General features: G+C 29.0%; 1 protein-coding gene across 1 annotated transcript; it reads right to left on the bottom strand.

The window, feature by feature from the left end:
• Positions 1-15,516: 15,516 nt before the first annotated feature.
• LOC145842687 (uncharacterized) lies at positions 15,517-21,467 on the bottom strand. Its single transcript, XM_082950164.1, has 6 exons — positions 21,294-21,467; positions 19,798-19,882; positions 18,092-18,225; positions 17,598-17,723; positions 16,771-16,896; positions 15,517-16,136 (listed from the first exon to the last, which is right to left on the bottom strand). The coding sequence occupies exons 1-6, from the start codon at positions 21,465-21,467 to the stop codon at positions 15,888-15,890; spliced, it is 894 nt and encodes a 297-aa protein (XP_082806290.1). The 3' UTR covers positions 15,517-15,887.
• Positions 21,468-21,974: the final 507 nt, after the last annotated feature.

Raw genomic sequence — 21,974 nt, 5'->3', positions numbered from 1 at the left:
TGTAAAACAGAGATTTAGTTTGAAATATACAAAAACGATTTTAAAAATCTTTCGTAAAAATACATATACTCTAAAAAACTGAATTTATGGTTTGCACAGAGAAAATATTAGTTAAAGTTCAGTATTTCTATTTAGAAGCAAATTACTAGGACTAGTATGGTTCTAGCTCCAATTTCAGTATAAAAAATTGTCTAAATACATTATTTTATTTAACAATGATCCATGTACTATTTAAAAAAAGTAAAAGCTAGCTCCTAAACTAAAATCTTTAAGCTTAATAGCAATTAAAGCCCGTTTATTCTTATGTAAAATTTTAAACAAAGTTTGTTTTTTCAACCTATAGTACAAAATGCTATCTTAAATACTTATGTTTACTAATTTACTTGAAAGTCCACCAAGTTTTCAATTTCTTTTCAGTGCATCGTTATGAGGTACATAGCAGTACTAGTGTTAAAAAAATCTTTATTTTCTAAATCGCTTTAGCAACACTTTTCTTTATTATCTTGTTTTAAGACTTGACAAGAAAAAAATATTGTGAATGGAATTCCTAAAGATGTTAATTGTGATTAGAGGAGTCATTAAAAAGCTAAGTTAGTTTCCTGCTTGAAAAATTGATTGACTCAAGTACAGTCTTTTATAAAATCGGAATGTTAAAGATTTTAGTATATTCACTTAGTATTAGTTCTTCAAGAACTATGAAGTCAGTTTCTGAGAAAAACGCTGACGATAACAATAAAGAGCCAAAAAAAAGTTGAGCTACTGGGTCCGCAAATTAGTTATATAAAAAGCTTTAAATTTCATAAAAATGTTTATTGACAAAATACGTTCCGATTAAAATTTGTTATCACCCATTATTGTTCTCTAGTTTTATGAAAAAACATAAATGTTTTCTGCTTTTTGATTTTTTTCGTAGCTAATTTAACAGAATTTCACGGTCGGAAACGTACGTGCCGGATCCGAATGTGAAAATGACAGGCCTGCCAATGTTTTCGAGATTGAAGTGGAATGCGCGAAAAGTAATATTGCGAGCTGCCAGCATGTAACTCTGGCCTGTTAAACCAAATTAATAAGTTTGCATTTTTGTTTTGGATGTTCTGGAATTTTAAAGCAAGAGCAATAAAAAAGTCTTGGGTGTAATATAAGAGATTTAAAACCTCTATAGTAAAAACAAGGTCCCATAGAATTAGTATTGTTGAAATGAATGAGTAATTCTTGTGTATTAAATCATATTGAAATGCTCCGGCCCGCCGAATAAAAACGTTTCCCAACCCTAGTAAAAATATACATAGTTTTATCATTAAGAGCTACGAAAATTTCATAAAAATCTAAAACAGCAGAGAAAAGTCAAAAATATAGTTAAGAAGCATAACTAAGGAAAACATTTTCCAAAAAGGTCAAAGTTTATAATTCACCTTAAAACTTTTTATTAGATAATTTTGTAACTTCTATATTAGGGTTTCCAAAACTAGTTTTCATAATTCCCGTTTAAGGAAATTGAAAAAGCTATAGCCCCCTCCAACAAAATTTCTCAAAAAGTACCATTAAAACTGATTAAACCTTTTTTTTTGCTCTTCATCATAAACTCCAGAATATCTAGTGTAAGTTTCAACTTGGTCCCCTTTTACGGCTTATGACCCCCTAAATTTTTTCCACAATATCCAGTTTAAGTTCCAAAACTACCATTAAGACCTTTTTTTGCTTCATCATCATCAGCCCCAGAATATCTAATCTAGTGTAAGTTTTAAATTACGACCTCATGACCCCCCGTGGTCCCTTAACTGCTCATGGCACCCAAGGGGTCACTTATCCCTGTTTGGGAAACACTGTTTTATATAAGCCAGGAAAGAATTATAAATTTTTTTAAACCTTAACAATTAATATTGGTAAAGTTATCTCGTTATTTTGATTTGTTAGTGCTTGATGGGTTACCTAGAGCAGGGTTTCCAAAAGGGGACGATATCGTCTCTTTTTGGGAAATTTTGGTCATTCAAAGAATTTTTACTTCAAAGCCTGCTATTACAATTTATAGTTTGTTGTTTAGCATTTGTCCGTTTACTAGCAAAAGCAACAAAAGGTTAATGGATAACTAACTAGCTCCTACTAGATATTGTCAGATTTTAAATGAATAGTTGAAAAATGAGGGCGACAAGCATAGAGATGGAAAAAGAGTATATGGGTAAAAAACCAACTCGCACTGGATATTCTTGGTTTGGTAGTGGGTGGGATATAAGAAACGTATGAATAATAATCACAAAATAGGTCTAAAAATTACACCAGATCTTCGAGGGTTTGTAGCGAAGACTAATGGGGGCGATAACTAGTAAGGCGGTTAATAAGTAATCAACTAGCCTACACTAAATATTTTGTAGTTTTAAATGAAGAGTAAAAAAAAGTCTGAAGGAAAATTTACGGTAGAATGTTTTAGAGTTAGACACTAGATCAGTGTTTACCAAACATTTTTTCAAATGGCCCCTTTAAATAAGTTAAAAAGGCTATTGCCCCCTCCAGCAAGACTACTCATAAAACTACCATTTAAAAACAAAATTTTCCTTTTTTTTTGCTCTTCATCTGCAACTCAAGAATATCTAGTGCAAGTTTCAAAATTTCTTGACTGCCCAAAATTTTTAAATTCCTCTCCCTTTTGCGATTTTACTAGTTATTGCCTCCCTACTTACTAATTTCATCCCAAAATGGACGATATCGCCCATTTTGGGGAACCCTGCATTAGATACTTAAAGGTTTGTAATGAAGACTAAAACAATAAGGTTACGTCTTTACTACAACTGCGGCTAACAAGGGTTTTTATACATTAAAACTAGCCTGGGACCACCAAATTCCTGCTGATTTCGAAACAAGTAGTGCAACTATTTTAAAATGTGCTTTCATGAGGGCGATTATGAAAATACGTATGTGAAACGCTGGCTTAAGCTCATGTTTTTTCAAATTAAAAAATAAAATTTTTTACAAAAAATACTTGTATTCTATTCAGTAGATTGTTAGCTTAATTTTGTTTCAGAAGTTGTTCTTGCATTTGTCAAGTTATCATTTAAAAGTTTGACTTCTATGATAACTCAGTTTTATTGCTACTATATACTGATGTGTCAACCAAATATTCAACATAAGAGTAAAGATTGAAAGAATGCAGGTGTGAAAAAACTAGTTTTGATGTTTGAGTGGTCATTTAAAATAATGTTTTAGGGCCTAAAACGGGTCAGCAAACTGCGGCCCGTTGGCTAAATACGGCTCGCGAAGCAAACATTTTCTACCCGCCATGCTTTTACAGCAAAAATCATACTTTTTTGAAAGCAAAAAAATCTAGTAAAAACTTGCGATAAACCTCTAAGATTTATAACTAGTTAGTGTTATAATGTTGTATATATGCATTGTCAAACTTATTGTTTAAAATAGTGTTTTTCTATGTAAACTTCAATTATTCTAAGTAGCCAGGTGAAAACTTTTCTACCGAGTGTGGCTAACGAGCAACAACTTATGAGAAAATTGGCCCGCAAATCATAAAATGCTGCCGACCTCTGGACTAAAACTTGCTTTAGAAATTGTTGTAACACATGTTAAGCTATAGCTTTAACATATCATGATTAAAGATTAATGATTCATTTAGAAAATGATCAACCCAGCATAAAATTAGATTACTTTTTATTTCAATTGATTTAACGATTAATTTCACGTTCAAAATAGAAAACCGTTAAATTTATAGAAACGGATAATACAAAGTGGTATATAAATTTTAATTAAAAATTTATTTTAAAATAATTTCAAAATCTAGTGATTATAGTACTTTCTTCTTATAATGAAAGTATTGCATACTTCAACTTTATGTCGATGAAGCTAAGCTAAATCTCATGTTGAAAATAAGCAGTAAAATACAACTTAAATATTGTTAAAAAGATTCAGTGTTTATGAAAAATTTATAAACACTTAAGTAAGTGATTACCTTTAATAGACCAATAGTTTGAAATCTGTGCAGAAAAAATAACTAAATAAAAAAGTTGTCAACTCTAAACTGTTTAATGTGCAACTTTTATACAATATTACAAGTATAACGGTATCAAGCTTGTGAAAAGCTGATTTTGAAGACGGTAATTCAAACGTTTGCGTAAAAGTATTTTACTTGTCACAAAAATGTTTACTGTTAGTGAAAATTTTAACGCAGTTTTTTTTTTTTCCAAAATAATGTTTTGGTTTCTTTTCAGGAAGTGCATACTACGAACACATTTACACCGTTATACTTGTAATATTGTATAAAAGTTGCACATTAAACAGTTTAGAGTTGACAACTTTTTTATTTAGTTATTTTTTCTGCACAGATTTCAAACTATTGGTCTATTAAAGGTAATCACTTACTTAAGTGTTTATAAATTTTTCATAAACACTGAATCTTTTTAACAATATTTGTAGTGCACAGTAGGTGCTAAAACTTGGTAGAAAAACACAGTAGGTGCTAAATGATAAACAATGTGCTCATAAAAAACTTCTTATGCAAAACAGTTTAGATTGTTATAACGTTTGTTGTACGACAACACTCGAAACAACAGGTGTCAAGATCTGGCAAAAAAACTTCCCGGTTATCAAGCCGTTCGTCACTTGGACACTGTTTATCGTCTTGCCCAGGATTATTATTAGTACACGACATGGTCAAACTATAACAAATTCATTGTTGATATAAGTGGTTGTTTCTATGCCTGGTAAAAAAACTATTTCCAAAAAAAGAAATATTTTTAACCTGACAATTTTGGTCTGACATGTAGTGCAAAAACTAGCAAATCCCAAAGAGAAAAGTACCAATTAGTAATTTCTAGAAAAATCTTGACTATATAAACACAAAGCTAACCTAACTTTTACTATTCACTTTAAACTTCACATTAAATTATACAAAAATAAACAATTTTTTTTCACAGTAGCAATTAAAACAGTTGTTACTTAGTCAGGAAATTATCATTTTTTCAAAAAAATAATTAAGATACTAAGTGGCAACATACTGTGTAAATATGTGTAAATCTTTTAATTAAAACAGAATTTTAGTATTTTTTCTCTGTCCAGGAAACTTTTCTTTATCAAGTAAGTCGAAACAATTAAGTCTCAAAACATCCCTAATTTTAACTGCTTTAAAAAATACTAGAAGTAAAAAAGTTAAATCAAATTAATAATTTAGTTTTGTGAATACTTTTTTATTTGGTGCAGTTAAAAAAATATACATATATAATCTTAATTTTGATATTAAAAATATTAATTAACTTTTGTATGAAAAAAAGTAAGCAAAATTAAATTTAATAACTAGCACTAAATCCTGACTTAACTTATTGTTTATTGAATAACAAAAGAGAAGCGCTCAAAACGTTTGGTCCAAGAACCTGGTGTACGAAGGAAACTTTTGGTTAACGATTCTAACACAACTAGTGCTTAAACCTATAACAAGTATAGTTTGCATTTACAAAGTAAATTTATTATGATTAAAAAAAGCATAGTTAAGAAGCTTTTCAAAAGAATTTCTAATTTCTATGTTCATAGTAGTGATAATAAAAGTTTCAAGTAAACAGAAAGCTACTGAAATATTTTTTGGATATACCCATATGATTTTTTAAACTGGTCAAAACCTTATTTTAAACAAAATGTTTGCTGATTTATATCATCTACAACTTAGCGAAAACAAGACGATTTTAAACATATGATAGAGAATTTTTAACAATTTTTAAATACTTTAAAAATAATTGTAGTTCTAATTCTAATAGTTTGTACGATATCCACATTATATTTCAAAATAAAGAACCCTTATAAAGAATAACTAAAAAAATAAAGTGAAACAGACATCCTTTTTCTAATAGCTTTTAAACTTAAAGAATTATAAGTACTATGCTGTCTGTTAAGTCGGTTGGTTTTGTAGCATTATATTTATGCATAACTCAAAGCTTAAAACAAAAACACGCCAGACAAGTATTGCTTTATTATATTTATTATATTATACATTTAGATTTATTTATGTTTAAATGTGCATTTATCTTTTATATATCGACCGGGTGCTGCTTCTATTACCACTGGACGTTTGCTGGCCTTCTTCCAAATCCATTAGACCTCCTCTTCTCACGTTGGTTGTTTCTACCGTTGAAACGCTCCTCATCCCGATCCTTGTTCCACTTTCCATGGTCAGCACCGAAATCCGTCCACTTAATCTCGTCAGCATACCCGTTTCGACTTTTTTCAGCCGTGAATCCTGGCCAGTCCCGGCTGGGATTTCTGCCGTCGACATTTTTACGGTTTTCCTTGGTCGGAAATCGGGATTTGTCCGACGCGATCAACTCACGGTAGAAAGAACTTTCCTCGAGACCTTCACCCGTCCATACTTCGTTGCGAGCAGCAGGTTTATCGGTGAGATCAAAAATATAGCCTTCGTCATCATCTTCGTCGGGCAACAAGAAATCATCTTCGTCGGGGTACAAGTAGTCATCTTCGTCAAACGAGAAATCATCTTCGTCGGACATCAAGTAGTCATCTTCGTCGAAAAAGAAATCATCTTCGTCGGGATACAAGAAATCATCTTCGTCGGACATCAAGTAATCATCTTCGTCGGACATCAAGTAATCATCTTCGTCGGGCAACAAGAAATCATCTTCGTCAGTCATCAAATAGTCATCTTCGTCGGGCAACAAGTAATCATCTTCGTCGGAAAAGAAATCATCTTCGTCAGTCATTAAAAAATCATCTTCGTCGAAATTTTCATTTCCCCATTTTTTCTTGGCAGCAATAGGTTCATCATCAAGATCAGGCTCCTCGAATTCCTCCTCCCACCATTTTTTATTGGAAGCAGCAGGTTTACCGGTGGGATCAGCGGGAGAATTAAGAGGAAGCTGAGATCTGCCTTCTGTTTTCTCACGTGCAAGATACGAGCTTTGGGCGTGCTTTTTTTCGTTTTTCTTTTTAAGATCGTCCCACTTCGACAGCTCAAAGTGGTCATCAACATTGTTCAAATCGTTACCGCCGTCATATCTGTATTTACTTTTTTCGCGCGCTGATCTCGGATTCTGATCATACTTTACTTTTTCCCAGTTCGCAGGATTGTCAACAGGGTTCACGTCCTCCAAGTCCTCATCATCCCACCGTTTCTTTTTAAGAGCAGCAGGTCTGTCGGAAAGAAACTGAGGTTTCTCGAAACTATGAGCTGACATGGTCTCTCCTCTTGGCTGCTTGACGGTCGGGCGCAATCTGGGATCGCCATTGAGGAACTTGGGATTTCTTGATGGGTCTGGGTGGAGTGGGGTCAATTTAGACCAGTGGTCAGGGCGTACAGGGTCAGGCTCGAATTGAGGGAAGTTATTGATAGGTCGAGGTTCGGGGTCATTAAATTTAGGAGGGTTCCAACCTGGGGCGATCCCGGGCTTCAGTTCCCTGTAGAAACATTAGGCTTATTTCTTTGCTAGGCTTTGAAATATTAACTAAAGTAATAATTGACTACTTTATTTTCAGTGAGAAAAAAATTAATTGTGTCAAACAATCAACAAAATGGTTAATTGCACTATAACAATGTTGTTTGTATGGTAATCAAAACTTTTAAGTTAAAAATTGATAGTTAGAAAAAAAGTAATTGTTTTTAAGCGTATCAAAATAAATTTATGCAAAAACTCATAAATTAAAATTTCAATAAAAATAAAACAAAAATCATCTAAAAAAAATTTAAATCAAGTATTAATAAACCTCATAAGCTTGTGAAAAAGTTAAGAACTATTTCATACTAGAACTATACAATTATTCAAGTCTAGGCTTATAAATTTAATATCTTAAGTCCTAAAGTGTTTCAGGAAAAAAGAAAATTTTAAAATTATTTTAAAAAACTAATTTCAACGTAATTTTATTTGGTTAATTATAATCTTCACACAGAAACTAACATTTCAAACTTTGAAAGATACAGAAATTTCCGGTCAAAACAATTTTTTTTGATAACGATAAAAAGTATATTCTATATAACAATATAAAAGGTGTATTTTACAAAAGAACATTCAACTCACGGCCTGACGTAGGCACTGCTGACGTCACTTTCGGTGAGCGAGTACATGCTGTAAGATCCGTAGGCGAGCAGCAAGACCACCGCGAGCGCGGACCCGACCCTCACCGGGCTCCATTCCAGCTCCTCGTCCTCGTAACGCCCGTCGGTCTGGGCGTGGCCGTTCCTCCTCGGCTGGCAGTTGGGACGCACGTTGGTCCTCGATTGGCTGCTCATTTCGCAAGTCTGTTGAACAGCAAGTTTAGTTTTTAACTTTAAAAACTTGAAAAAAACAGTGCAAATTTAATTTTTTGAGATGTTTTTGATCGGACGAGCTGGCTAAACGCTGATCATCGCGCGTATGTTGAACGTTTGAACAGTCGGGAGATTTTAAGGTTGCCGAGTTTTGTTTTTAACTTTGTTCAAAATTGCATTGCTTGGTATGAGTTGAGCTTGTTTGTATCGGTTCGGTATTTAATGCTTGAGAGCTTAATATCAAAAATTTAGAAGTAACAAAAATAGTTTAAAGTATATATAAAAGTTAAAAGTATGTCAAAGATTATGCGTTTAGTTGTTGAATAAACATTTAGAGGTCTACTTTGTTAAAAGAAGATCACATTTATTTTTCAAATTTTGTTCGTCAATCAAAACTTCGCTCAAAGAGATCTTCAGTGCTTAAAATAAACAAAAAAAAAACTTATATTCGAAAAAAAAAAAATAAAATGTTTAATAAACAACTTATTTGTTTGTTTTAAGAACTGAAGAGCTTTTTAAGCTAAGCTCTTCAAAAAAAAATGTGTAAGTCATATATATGTAAATTTATTTACTTAGTCTTGAGATTAATTTGAATATAGGTTAAATGAATGCAACTCTTTATCTTTCTGTGTAACAGTTTTTACTAAAAGATACTAAAAATAAACTATTTGATTATTTTTATACATAAAAAATTATTTACATTTTTGCAGTTGCAAGATTGCTGTTTATTCTCAGATTTTAAAAGTTTCACTTAAAACGACCCTAATCGGAAATATTTCAAATTTATAGATTTACTCATTTTATTTTTTTAATAAGTTCTGAAAAGAGGAGAAGCGATTGAAAGTTAAAAAGAGAACTTTTAGAAACAAAAATGCCTATAAGTTAAAGAAAATATAATAACCTAAACAATTTTTTTTTTTTGAACAATTATTTTTTTGATTTTTGTTTTAAGCAATTAATCAACAAAAATTAGAATTCCATTAAGACGGTATTTAAAGAGCACAAAACATGGTTTTAAACAAATTTTAATTTGCACTAAACTCCCAAATAAATATATAATTTTTGTCTTTAAGATTTTTTAAAAATCAAGCTATAGATATATGCTTGTTTTATGAGAAAAAATTATCAAAAGTATAGACAACATATACTTATCAACTTAACTAACACTAATGTACAAAATAGCCGCAACTTGTATAGAAACTTGTTGTGAAGCTTCCGAACTTTTCTTTGTTTTCCGTCAAAAAAATGCTGGTTGCTGAAAGTTCGATTCAGTCGTTCTGCTTTGTATACTGTTTGTTTGATTTAACTATTCTTTACTTATTCTGTTAACAAACTTAAAATGTTTGCTAACTCTGTTTGTGAAAGTAAGTGGAAAATTGATAAAAAAATCTGTGGTGTGTATAAATAACCATGGAAACCAGAAAACTAATAATTAAATAATTATGACGATGACCTATCGAATAAATACATTTTTAAATAAAAACTTGCAGAAATTTACAAACTTTAACGGAAATTTCCATTTAATCTTTTCTTCAAATAGTTCTCGACAAACTTCGGCCGGCTGAGCAAAAGTTTCTGGTCCACGAAGTATTTTTTAGTTAAAATGAAGCTAATGTAGAAAGTTAAAGATTTAGATTTGTATAATAAAAAGTTAACAAGAATGTTTTTGTTTGTTTGTGAGCAAACTGTGTTGCCTAACTTTTTTTCTTTACATATTTGTTCTTGTATAAAACTTTTACAGGCGAACTTTTTAAAACTACAAAGTACTACGGCCCATAAAACACATATTTCTTTTTTTTCTCTTCTTCGAACAATTTTTATAAGTTTTTTTAATAATCAACACTTTGAAGTTTTTAAATTTAACATATTTAAGATTTAAAATGTTTGAAATGCATGTTTTTTGGAAAAGTTTTTATATATTCTCTATTTGATTTTTTTTTAGGTTTAAATTTTGACATTAATTTTAGCTCTTTATGGTTTTAATTTAATTGTGGTGTACGACGACTTTTTTCCGGTCACCAAGATCCAAAGTTTAAAAGATTATAAGATAAAACTTTTGCTTTTTAAGCCTAATGTTAAAATTAATGATATAACTTATAAGCACCTCGTTAGGCATTATGTCAAAGTTATCAAAACCTGTTTTTAAATTCTGAACTAAGTAAAAATTTACTGTGCAACAATGATTAGACTAAAACTGATTTATATCAGGAAGGAATTTTTAATATTAAAGGTTTTCTTTTAACAGTTTGCCTCATCGACTTAATCAGAATTGATATATAAAAGCTTAAATAAATGTAAAAAATTGCATGTATGTAATTGCATTGAACTGCATAAGTATGTGTATACTTTGTTAAACATTGTTAGTTATACATATATATAATCAAAATAAGTTTTATATAAGTTGGGGAATTACTAGCCATGCCAAATGTAGGTCAATGCGGCCAGCGAAGGGTAAAAATACGATCTTTTAAGTTTTGAAAGTTGTATTAGATAATCTAGGATTTCTAGAACAAGAAAATAATTAAAATTCATAAGAGGTTTGAAACTTTAGTTATTCGGGGTCTGGGGTTTATAAAACTGGAGAATTAAGATTTAAATGAAGAGAATAGAGATCTTAGGAAATGAAGTATAATTTATTGTCCATAAGTGACATGCAAAGTTTTATTTGAAAGTGGACAACTATAAACTTACAGCTAAATGGCTTGTTCCACTATGAAAACAATAAATTGAAATTAGAGTTAGTAATGAACTATAAATTTATTAAGTATGATAGTTTTAAAAATAATACTGTTTTAAAGTAAAATGCTGTATAACCTGTATAGCGTTTATATACTTATTAAAAATTACAAAGTCAAAGCAATTAAAGTTCAAAGTTTATTCATCAAATGATAGAGTCAAAAACTATTCACAGTGCTTGACAAGGCATATTTTGAAACCTAAATCTAAAATAAAACTAATAACAACTATTTATTTCAGCGTATAAAACATTACTTTCCAAACACAAAACATTATAAATACAGAAACGTAAACAGCTACTTTTCAAAAATTGTCCTATAGTAATACGTATAACAACTTTTAAGCAAAAGTGATCACAACTTGTTGTGGTAAAATAGTTTAATAAACTCTATGAACAACATCAATGCTGATATGCACCAACAAATTTGAGTTGCTCATTCCAAGAACAAATTCCACACGCAACGGGAGACTGTCGATTCATTTGTTCACTGGGCGGAGGATACGAGGTCCGACATCCGGGTCAACAGGATTCAAACATCTTCTCATCATGCAACTTTGATTCATGATACCGGGGCCACCGTACTTTATCATATCGTTGCAATATATGCATGCTCTGCAATTCTGCCGCAAGCACCCTACACACCGACGGCAACGAATCCTTCTCCTTGGTTCTGCTCTTCGTCGGCGAGCTGGTCCATCGAGCGGTGCTTGGGCTGGTTGATTAACAGGAGCTGGTTGATTTTCAGGAGCTGGTTGATATTCAGGAGCTTGTGGAATTTCAGGAGCTTGTGGATTTCTAGGCATATTTGGCTCATTAATATTTTGTATCATTGGTTCATTATTGGTACTGGAAGTTGGGTTAGTATCAGATTTAGCCTTTTCATTACTTCTTTTCAGAATTCTAGCACTGCGTCTGAGTTCTCCATTAGACCCTGCTCCGTTACTTCCATCACCAGTATTGTACTTCTCAGACATTTTTCTCAGATGAAAATACACAAAAATTCTGAAATGTTTACTGAAGGCGTTATTGTATCTAGAGAATTCTTAATATTAAAAATACTAAATTATGTAAAATAATAGTTGTAAATTTAGTTGCATATTAAAGACAACAACAAAAACTTTTTAAACTTCATTTGTATGATTTTTATTTTGATTATGCATTTAAATATCTCTAAATAAGGAAATTATGTTTATTACTAATAATAATATACTTTTTAAAAACAGAATAAAGTCATCTTAATTAGTTACATGAAAATCTTTAGCTTTACTTATGTTTGAAAACTCAATACCTCGGAAGTTTAACTTAAATAATGGTAATTAATACAAATATTGTAAAAAAATACGATACTTGAGTGTTAATTATTCATACTATCTATGCTGCAGGGGCATGCCTAGACTAATTTTTAGTGGGGTTGCACTTTTTTTTTTGTTAAATAATATACTTTAAAACATTCCTTAATTGAGCACTACACTAACTTCGGAAGTTTCTCAGGTGCATAAAAGTATTTAAATTTTAAACGATTATAAAAAACTAGTAAAAAACATGCAAATCCCAATAAAAATCGAGTTCTTTAAATTTCAGTAAAAATATCCAGACCCTGTAATTGTTGACCATATGTAAATTATGCTTTACTTTTTGAAGCTAAAATGTATAACAAAGTGGTCTATTTGTAAGAGACTAAATACAAAGTGCTAATAAAATTTTGTAATTAACTTGTATTAATGATAGAAAAACATGTTCATTGATATTTAAATAAATTACCCAATCAAAAAGCTCTACTTGAAATAGAAAAGCAAAATATCAAGCTAAAAACAAACAAAATGTTTGAAAACAAATTAATAGCAGACGTTAACAACTATTATAAAACTTTATCAAAAAATGTAAAGTGTTTAGTGTTGTATAAATCAAAACAATACGTGTTTTGTGAAACGCTTCCTATTAAAAAATATAACCCTGGGAGCTGTAAAATCATTCAAAATAGTTTGTTTAAAACACTTTTGCTTGGCTAATTTGAATTAAAATTTCCTTTTTAAATGTGCTCGGTACGTAATTTACAACTTTTTCAAAGTACAGTTACCTGCCAACTAGATACGCACTTGCTAGGTAAGAACTGCCGGGTTAGTACGCAATTTTTCAAAACGCTGAGTTCAAAATGTAATTTTTTTAAATCTTAAACTAGTAATACAAAAGCATTATATTTTAAATAAGTTGTACTATATTTAATTTAAATAATTTAAAACCAAAGAAACCAGAAAATAAGTAATGAACTTACGAACTGTATATCAAACTCAATATTTGAAATAAACATGTTAAAGTTTATTTATTTACAGTAAATATTTAATAGTGAAATTAACGCGTACATACCCAATGATTGTATCATAAATATAAAATACGTATAAAAAAGCGATGTTAACGAACATTTCAATTGACACTTATATAAGCAATGATTAAGATATAAAAGTAAAACGTGATATTAATAAAAAACATTGCAATTGAGATTTATTTAGAACTAGATACTTTTGAAAACATGTTTGTTATTGTAGATTGTCGTTTTTTTTTATGTTGCTTGTTTTAGAACCCTAAAATATCGTTTTACAATAAGCACAATTAAATAAAAACATACTCAATCTTTTCATAAATTTCTATTCATTTGAAGTTTGTAATTACATAGTTATATAAATTTTAAAGGTGCAAGGTAGATTCAAAAAATTTTGGGTTGAACATAAATACTTACTTATATGTAATTAAATAAATACTTAAGCCTTCTGATAACCTTTTAATAAATATAATTTATTTTTATGATGAAAATTTTGCTTTTATTTGTTAATTTTAGTGGCTTTTGACACTAAATAGAAAATATACTTTGCCTGATATCAAAAAGTTAACATGTAGATATATATATCTATAGTAAACTAACTAAAAAAGAAACACTTCAATTTTTTTTATTACATTTTTTTTGGGGTCGCACGGGAAATCAGTCAAAACACGCCCCTACATTGAAGTAAATCAATACCAAACTTAAAATAACTAAATATAGATAAATTAAAAAACTATTAAAAGGCTATAAAACTCTTTTATAAACAGAGAATACTTTTTTGAACAGCTAAAAGTTCATCATCCATGTATTTATACAAATATTCAAAGTTTTCTTGCTCATATAAACCGAAGTTATTTTCCAAAAACTTAATTAGTGTACAAATTGTTTTAACACGATTGTTGTAGTTTTGAGAAACTTAGTTGATGTTTTGCACTCAATTTACTCAAAAATATATCTAAAGTCTCAAAGTGGCTCTGTACGCAATTGATTCCTGAAGTGAAATTTTGTTCATATCACTATTTTTTACTTTAAAACAACATATGACATTTATTTATGTTCATAAAATGTATACAACTTATTTGAAAATTGTTATTTGTGGAAACTAAATTTCAAGTTAAAAATAAAATACATGAAAATTACTGCGTATAATTTTTTTTTCTGAGTCTGGTTGCTATAGATAATATAGTTATTTTTTACACTTGGATCGTATAGCGTCTAATCTTAACAAATTTGACAAAAAAAAATCTAAAACAGCTAATCTTAAAAGAATGTCCATAACGGATCAGCATTGAAAACAAAAATAAAATTAAGTACACTTTGAAAAAAAACTTATCCCATGAAATAAAAATTTAGTTTGTAAATACAGAAACTACAAACTCAGTAATAGAAATCATGATAACTGAATATTGTAAGTTGAAATACTACTTAATATTTTTTTAATAAATTTTTATAAAAGTACTTGCGAGCAAGTTTAGACTTTTAACAAAATATTTTCATTAATGGTTGTTTCAAAATAATTTGTATGTTGCTACTGGCCTCTTTTGATTTTGATCATAAAGTGCACCAAATGTAACATAGTAAAAACTGAAGATAGTTTTTTTTATTTGAAGTCTTAGTTTTTTTTGTTACTTTTTCACAACTGGAAAATAAACTGTATGAGGGCATAAGGGAGGGGTAAATCACCTTTTTCACAATTTAGCTTTATTTTATTGAGTTTTAACTTAGCTACAAGTTGCTTTTAACAGATTTTTAAAACTAATAATACTTTTTGAGATATAGCCGGTCGAAGTCGGATACTACTATAGGTTTCTTATGGAAGGCGCAAACTAAAACGGCGAATAACTGAAAATATATCTTCTACGTTTTGAAGATAATCACCTCAGACTCGTTACTTACAATATTTAGAAAATTCTGCCGGAACAAAATTATGAGCAAATAAAATTTAATAAAAAAAAAAAAATTTTTTTTGTTTAATTTATTATATATATATATTTTTTTTTTTAGATTTTTTTCAGACAGAATATTCTAAATATTGCAAAAAAAACTTCCTGAAAGTTTGAGGTGATTATCTCAAAAAACTTAGGAGTAGATAGATTTTTAGTGAAATTGTCTTTTTTCTCCTTTTTAGTTTGCGCCTCCCACAAGGAATATTCGTAGTCTCCGATTTTGACCGGCTATATCTTTTTTCTAAAATTAATTTGAATTTTTTCAAATTGTAAAAAGCAACTTTTAGCTTAGTTAAAATTAAAGAAAATTAGATCAAATTATGATAAAAGTGATTTACCTCCCAAATGCCTATAACATCCGCTCAAAACTTGTTTTAAGGCCAATCTAAACTATTCAAACGTACTTTCTAAATATTTCACAAAATAATCAGGTTTTGTTTTCTAGTAAACAACAGCAAACTATTTTCATGTTAAGGTACCAAAAAATACATTAAAAAGATAAAAACATACAGGTATGAATAAACAAACTCGAAATTGCACATTTCAAAAACAGTTATCAAAAATCAAAGTAAAAAATTTAAAGTGAAAAGTAAATTATAAAACTCCGGGCAGTGCAATTTAGCAAGACACACTTTAAAAAGATCACGCATTTTTGTAATTTCGCAAAATATCGTAACCGCATAACGGGCAACTCCGCCTCTTCACCAGCCAATCATCGACGCAGTCGCTATGGTAACGGTGTCTGCATGGCAACACGCGTATGGGTCGGTTGCCAACGAACTTTTCGAGGCAGATTGGGCAGCCGTTTTCGGTTTCGAATTGGTCAGTTCGCTCAACGTTGCAGGTCGTTTCTTCCATTTCGTTGACAATCTTTTTAGCTGCCCGGAAAACCTGCCAGTGTTTTTTGGATTCAAATGTTGAAAAAAATTATAATAAATCTACTTCAGAGCTTAGTTAGTGTACAAGATAAACTAAGGGATTTATAGAAAAATTAAATGTAAATAATATACAGTATTTTAAACTTTACAAAAAAAAGCTTATGTTCACAAATTTTGCAATTAATATTAGATATTTTAAGTATGTATGGAAGACTTTAAAATTCTCTAAAAATTTTTGAACAACTATTAGCTGTGTTGATTTATAAAGCAATACTAACTTTTTTAATCAATAACTGGCTATTTCAGATTTTGTTGGAAACAGCTCCTTAAGTATAAAAAGATTTCTTTGATAACAAATTTATATACGCTAAATAACTTTAAACATACTTAAAAGTTTATATTTCTAATCATAAGCAAAAAAAAAAGCTTTTTGTTTGTATAACTTCATTTACTAAAACCTGAAGTTAAAATCAAGAAGGCATCAACAAATTTTAATACATTGGAAAAATGAACTTTAACGTAAAATATTTTAATCACAACAAGTTGCACTGTAAAGTTAACCTGTTTGCAAATTTATACAAAATTTCAAACAAATCACAACCAGTTTCAAACAACGTATTTGTACACAAACAGTGGCAGCCACTAACATGCACTGAAGTCACGTGGCTTGGCAGTCCCTGGTGCAATGTTTTCCATCCCAACACTATGAACAAGACCAGCATCAATGCTGACGTCAGCACAAATTTATCAACGTATTTGGACATTGAGTTTTCCTGTTGGGTTTGAATTGGTTAAAAAATCATGCGGTGTGTGGTCAAAAGAGATATGCTAGGTTAAATGTTGCGACAAAACATAACTAAAATGTGTGAAGCTGTATGATAACAACAAATAAGCTGAACAGAAGTTTTTTTTTAAATTAAAATACAGCGTTACTTGTAAAATTCAGATATTATTTTCTAAGAAAAATTAAAATCAAGGATACAAGGCAACATTTTAATGTACTCTAACCACAAAAACTATAGAACTTGAGTAAAAATTGCATAAACCTGTTACTTAGCTAAAATTATAGTAACTTTAACACCTGAAACTGTTTACTTTATTTTTTTCAACATACTGAATAGGTTAGTTTTAAGCTTTAGTCGTTGTATTGTATGTATAATTCTTATAGACTCAAAAACTTTAAATAAATAAGATGACTTTTTTTAAACACTGCATAGACTATAAACTTTTTTACTGCAAATTTTTTTCTTATAATTATCATTTCTAGGATTGTTGTATATATACAAGTTTCATATTGCCTCCTAAGTATATTTAAAAGGGTCAATACGTAAATTACCACTCATTTTCAAAGTCTTTTATTTATGAAGCTTTTGTAAAGTTTTACTGCTTTCTTTTTACTTTTACATCAGACTTAAAAGAAAAAAGGCAAAAGAACTTATATTTTTATATTAATTAAAATAACATGAATATATACCGAATTTTCTGTTAACTTATCTTCAATATAACAGTTTTTAGATGATATAAGGAAATTTTTCCACCATTTGAAACTTTTGCTACTTTTTAACGAATAAACTTGACCAACATGAGAATAAAACAGTTTCTGAAATAAAAAATAAAAAGTTAGCTATTTAAATAATTACAAAAAAAAAACTACTTGTTTTAAAGTGATAGCTGTTGCACTTAATTTACATAAGTTTTTTTTTATATTAAAGGTACAAGATAAATGATAGTGTTTGCTTAAAATAAAAATAACTAAAAAATACTAAAAATTAATTAACTTCAGAGGATCAAAATATTTCTATTCTTTAAAGAAAAGAGTACTTATATGCTTTAAATAAACCAAAATAATTTTAGTTATTAAACAAAAACACTAGTTATTAAAGTAAATGTTATTTGCTTCAAACAGCCTAAACTTATAAAAATCCTCAAAACTATCAATTATTACTATAAAAACAAAACACAAATAACCTTTTTATCCAAATTCATATCTGAAATCACCACTGTTGCAAAAGTATCGATGCCAATTTCTTTAAACTTTTTCACGGTGTACAAAACTTTATCATTTAAAACGTTTCTTGGCGATCCTCTGTTACTTTCGGCATCTTTTGAACATTTGTTATCAATTTCATAATCAATACATACAATGTAGTAGTTTTACTACAAAAGTTATACTTATGAACTAAATAAAAATGTTTCAATTGTACAAAAATACTGATTAGTAGACCATAATGAGTATGCTAAACTATTTTTTATCTTGGTTTTATTTTGAAGATAATAAACTAAGTTACCAGTTACTTTTCCTCGCTACATTTTGTTCAATATAGTTTTTGAGAGATAACAGGTCAGAATTAAACAGCTTATTTGGTTTCGTAAAAAAGGTCCTTACTAAAAAGGCGAAAAAATACGATGCAATAAAAAAATATATATTCCAACGATTTTTAAGAAACCAATTTTTATTTAAAAACAAAAGTATTTTTCAACTTACTAGCTGTAAAGAGATGATTAAGTAGCACAATAAATGAAAATTAATTATTATTCCTTTTAAAAAACAAATCAAAAACTAGTTAAATAAATTGTTTTCTTTAATTATGATCCTTATTAAAAAATTGTTTGATATTATTTTTAATTTTTTAACAAAAACACTAATCGATAAAAAAAACTTTATTTTAGTAACTAGTTTTAGCCATATATATTTTTTTATTCTACGCTACACTTTTCAAATCAAACTAAGGAATTATAATTTTAAATTTGTGGTACCTATATTTAAAACCTAGGAGTGAAATAATTTTAGTGATGTTTTTAGTTCTTAAGAAAACTGAACTCGAAAAAAGAATTAACTTTATCCTATAAAACTCATTTTACAAAACTAAATATATATCAAATGAAAAACATTATAAGTAAGTTGAAGCTCAAACAAACTTCTTTTATACATAAGCCATTCTTAATTTTTCAAAGTTGCTTGAGACCCCCATTATAGTCCTTAACAGACCTTAAAAGCATAAGATAAGTTGTGTACAAGTTAATTTTAACAGAATATTACAAAAAATATAGATTATTGTACAAATAGGGGTTTCCCAAAGTGGGTGGTACCGCCATCCTGGGTACAATTTTAGTAAGTCGGGGCGCAATAACTAGTAAAGGGAGGGAGAGTATTTTTAAAAATTTTGGGCAGTCATAAAGTTTTGAAACTTACACTAGAAATTCTTCAGATGCAGATGAAGAGCAAAAAAAGGTCTTAGGTGCTTTTATTAATAATTTTGAAACTTACACTAGATATTTCTTGAGTTGCAGATGAATAGCAAAAAAAAAAACAAAAAAAGATCTTAGGTGTTTTTAAATGGTAGTTTTTTGAGTAGTCTTGTTGGAGGGGGCCACAGCCTTTTTTATTTATTCGAAGGGGGACATTTGAAAAAAAAAGGAAACATTGGTATAGATAGATGCATTATCAAGGTATAATATACACAGATAAATTTTGTTAGTGCTTAGGAATTAACTGTTTTAATTTTAATAACTCGTTTTTACTTAAGGTTGAAACAGTTTGAGAATTTCAAAACATTTATAAAGCATATTTTTTATTGTTGAATTATTAAATGAGCATTTTTATGCGGAGATTATAAAACAAAGTAATTTACTAAAAGCGTATCACCAACTGATAGATTTACAATCGAAAATACCTTTGACAAAAACAAGAGCAATTTTCACATGTGAGTATTTAGATGAAGACATGTAAATTTTGTTTTCAACTTCATCAAACATCATCTGTAAAAAAATGAATTAAAATTTAGTTTTCAAGCGCACTCAATACTAAACTACTAGAACTGAAAAAAGTATTTTCTTTTGACATTAAGTTTACAAATACAAGCACTTTTATTTGCCTAGATAGTTAGTAAGTAGTTTTGCTCTTAAATAAAAAGATTAAAATTTAAAAGCTTATTAACACAACATAATTTGATTGTAATACATCAAGATAGTTATCTTTTTCTTTACATTATTAGTTTAGCACAACTTAAGTGAAACTTGAATTAAATACCAAAAAAGTTAGCTTTTTGCTTCAGTAACTACTAGTTTGAATGAAATTTGAATGAAATGCTGAAATAAGGTATTTTGGTTAAACATTTTGTACAACCTAGTTTGAAACAGGGTTCCCTTTGAGGTGATTTTTGGCTATCATGGGCAACAAGCAATAAGAGGGCAAAAAAGTAAATTGGTAAATGATTAATTAAGGGGCGATATGTTAAAAAGGAGTGGGCGAAGCTTTTTAATTTCTGCCAACTTAATATTATGAAAATGAGTTTGGGAAACCCTGGTTTAAAGTGATATATCCTTGAAACTTTTATTTTATATGTTGTTTTCATATAGTTAACTAAATTTTATAAGACTAATTAGTGTAAAGATTTTCGTGTTTGTAGACATTATGATGACAACTAATTTAAGGTTATAGAAGTCAAGTTAACTAAGGAAAATATTAGTAAGGTCAATGTCTTAATGACATTCGAGAACATACAAGGGTTGCTACTTTTTGAGGTAAAAAGGAAGTCTGAATAACCAAAAGCTAGCCTGAGTTTATGAGTAAAAAAGAGCTAAAAATTAAATAAATGTTACTCAAGCTGAAACACTTACAAAATTCAGGTAATAACAAAAGAACTTAACATCTATAGAAAACATGATTTCAAATAAATGAAATAAAATAGTTACTCAAAACTAGAAAAAAAAACTAAAAATTAAAAAAAAACACTTCAAACAAGCCTGAACTTTTCATGTTGACTGAAAAAAACATCAAACTAGTCTGAGTGGCCTCAGTAAGTGGGAACCCGGACTAACATAGCCACAAAAAATATGTTCAAATATTAAAACGTTGTGCTAATAATAATTTAATTGCTATTAACAAAGATATTTTTTTTGGAACAAAACTTAAAAATAAAACTTGTTTCATTAATACAACAGAACTTTTTTTATGACTGTTGTTGTGTCTAGTCCTGATTATAGTAAATTAGGCTAAAAATATTCATTTTGCGATAATACTAAAAACATTGTTTCTTTATGTATAAAATACATTCATCTCAAAGTTTTTAATTAACAAACGTACTTTCTTAGTTTTTAGCACATCAACACGGCGTGCAAAAAAAGCTTGAACTGTTTCCACTAAAAAGAAAAATGCATTAAAACTTACAAGTGAGCCTTCTTTACCATATTGTGCATGTTTTTCACCAAACACTACATCCAATGGAAAACTGTGACTTTCATCATTACCAATATCTACTTTCAATGACAATTGCTGCTTTTTCGAAATGGATTTAGACGTCAGAAAAACCAGAAAGCAAATTAAAACATTATCTATTTCCATTCTGCTGAATATAACAAGTAGTTAGAAAAAATTGCAAACACAGAAATAGAATATGAACAATGTGTGCATGTTGTTTTTATATGTTTAAAAAAGAAATGTTTCAAGAAATAAGATTTTTTAAATAGGAAACTATAAAAACTGGAATTAATTGAAAAGCAATTTATGCGAAAGTACTAATTCTAAAAACTTAAATTATTTAGACAGCTCAAAAATCTATAGTTTTAGAATTGTATTTCAAAAAAAACCTAAAATGCTTACAAATAGTGCAAATACCAACAAAACCAAAGATTTATTTGAAAAAAATTGTTTAGGGTAATTAACAATTACTATCATAGTATAAAGGTTGAAACATATTTTAATTAAAAGTATTGTTTAAAAAACCCTATTATGTATAAATAGTTGTGGTTAAAGTATTATTTAAAAAAATTAGTTATAACAAATCAGATAAAAGATTTTTTTTGATTTAGAACTTCTTTTTATAACATGTTTTGAGCTTGATATGATAAA

Source organism: Thalia democratica, chromosome 8 (genome assembly GCF_965202585.1).
Source record: "Thalia democratica chromosome 8, ktThaDemo2.hap1.1, whole genome shotgun sequence".
NCBI lineage: Eukaryota > Metazoa > Chordata > Thaliacea > Salpida > Salpidae > Thalia > Thalia democratica.
Note: the sequence above shows the minus strand (reverse complement) of the source record. Positions and strands in the feature narration are given on the sequence as shown.

Bases quoted from the DNA above. Each gene is read 5' to 3' on its own strand.
- LOC145842687 (XM_082950164.1), bottom strand. From the start codon at position 21,467: ATGGAAATAGATAATGTTTTAATTTGCTTTCTGGTTTTTCTGACGTCT. The intron at 18,226-19,797 runs GTATTTTCGATT...AATGTTCAAAAG, and splicing joins TGCTCTTGTTTTTGTCAAAG to ATGCCGAAAGTAACAGAGGA. The intron at 16,897-17,597 runs GTATATATTCAT...CAAACCCAACAG, and splicing joins ATAAGTTAACAGAAAATTCG to GAAAACTCAATGTCCAAATA.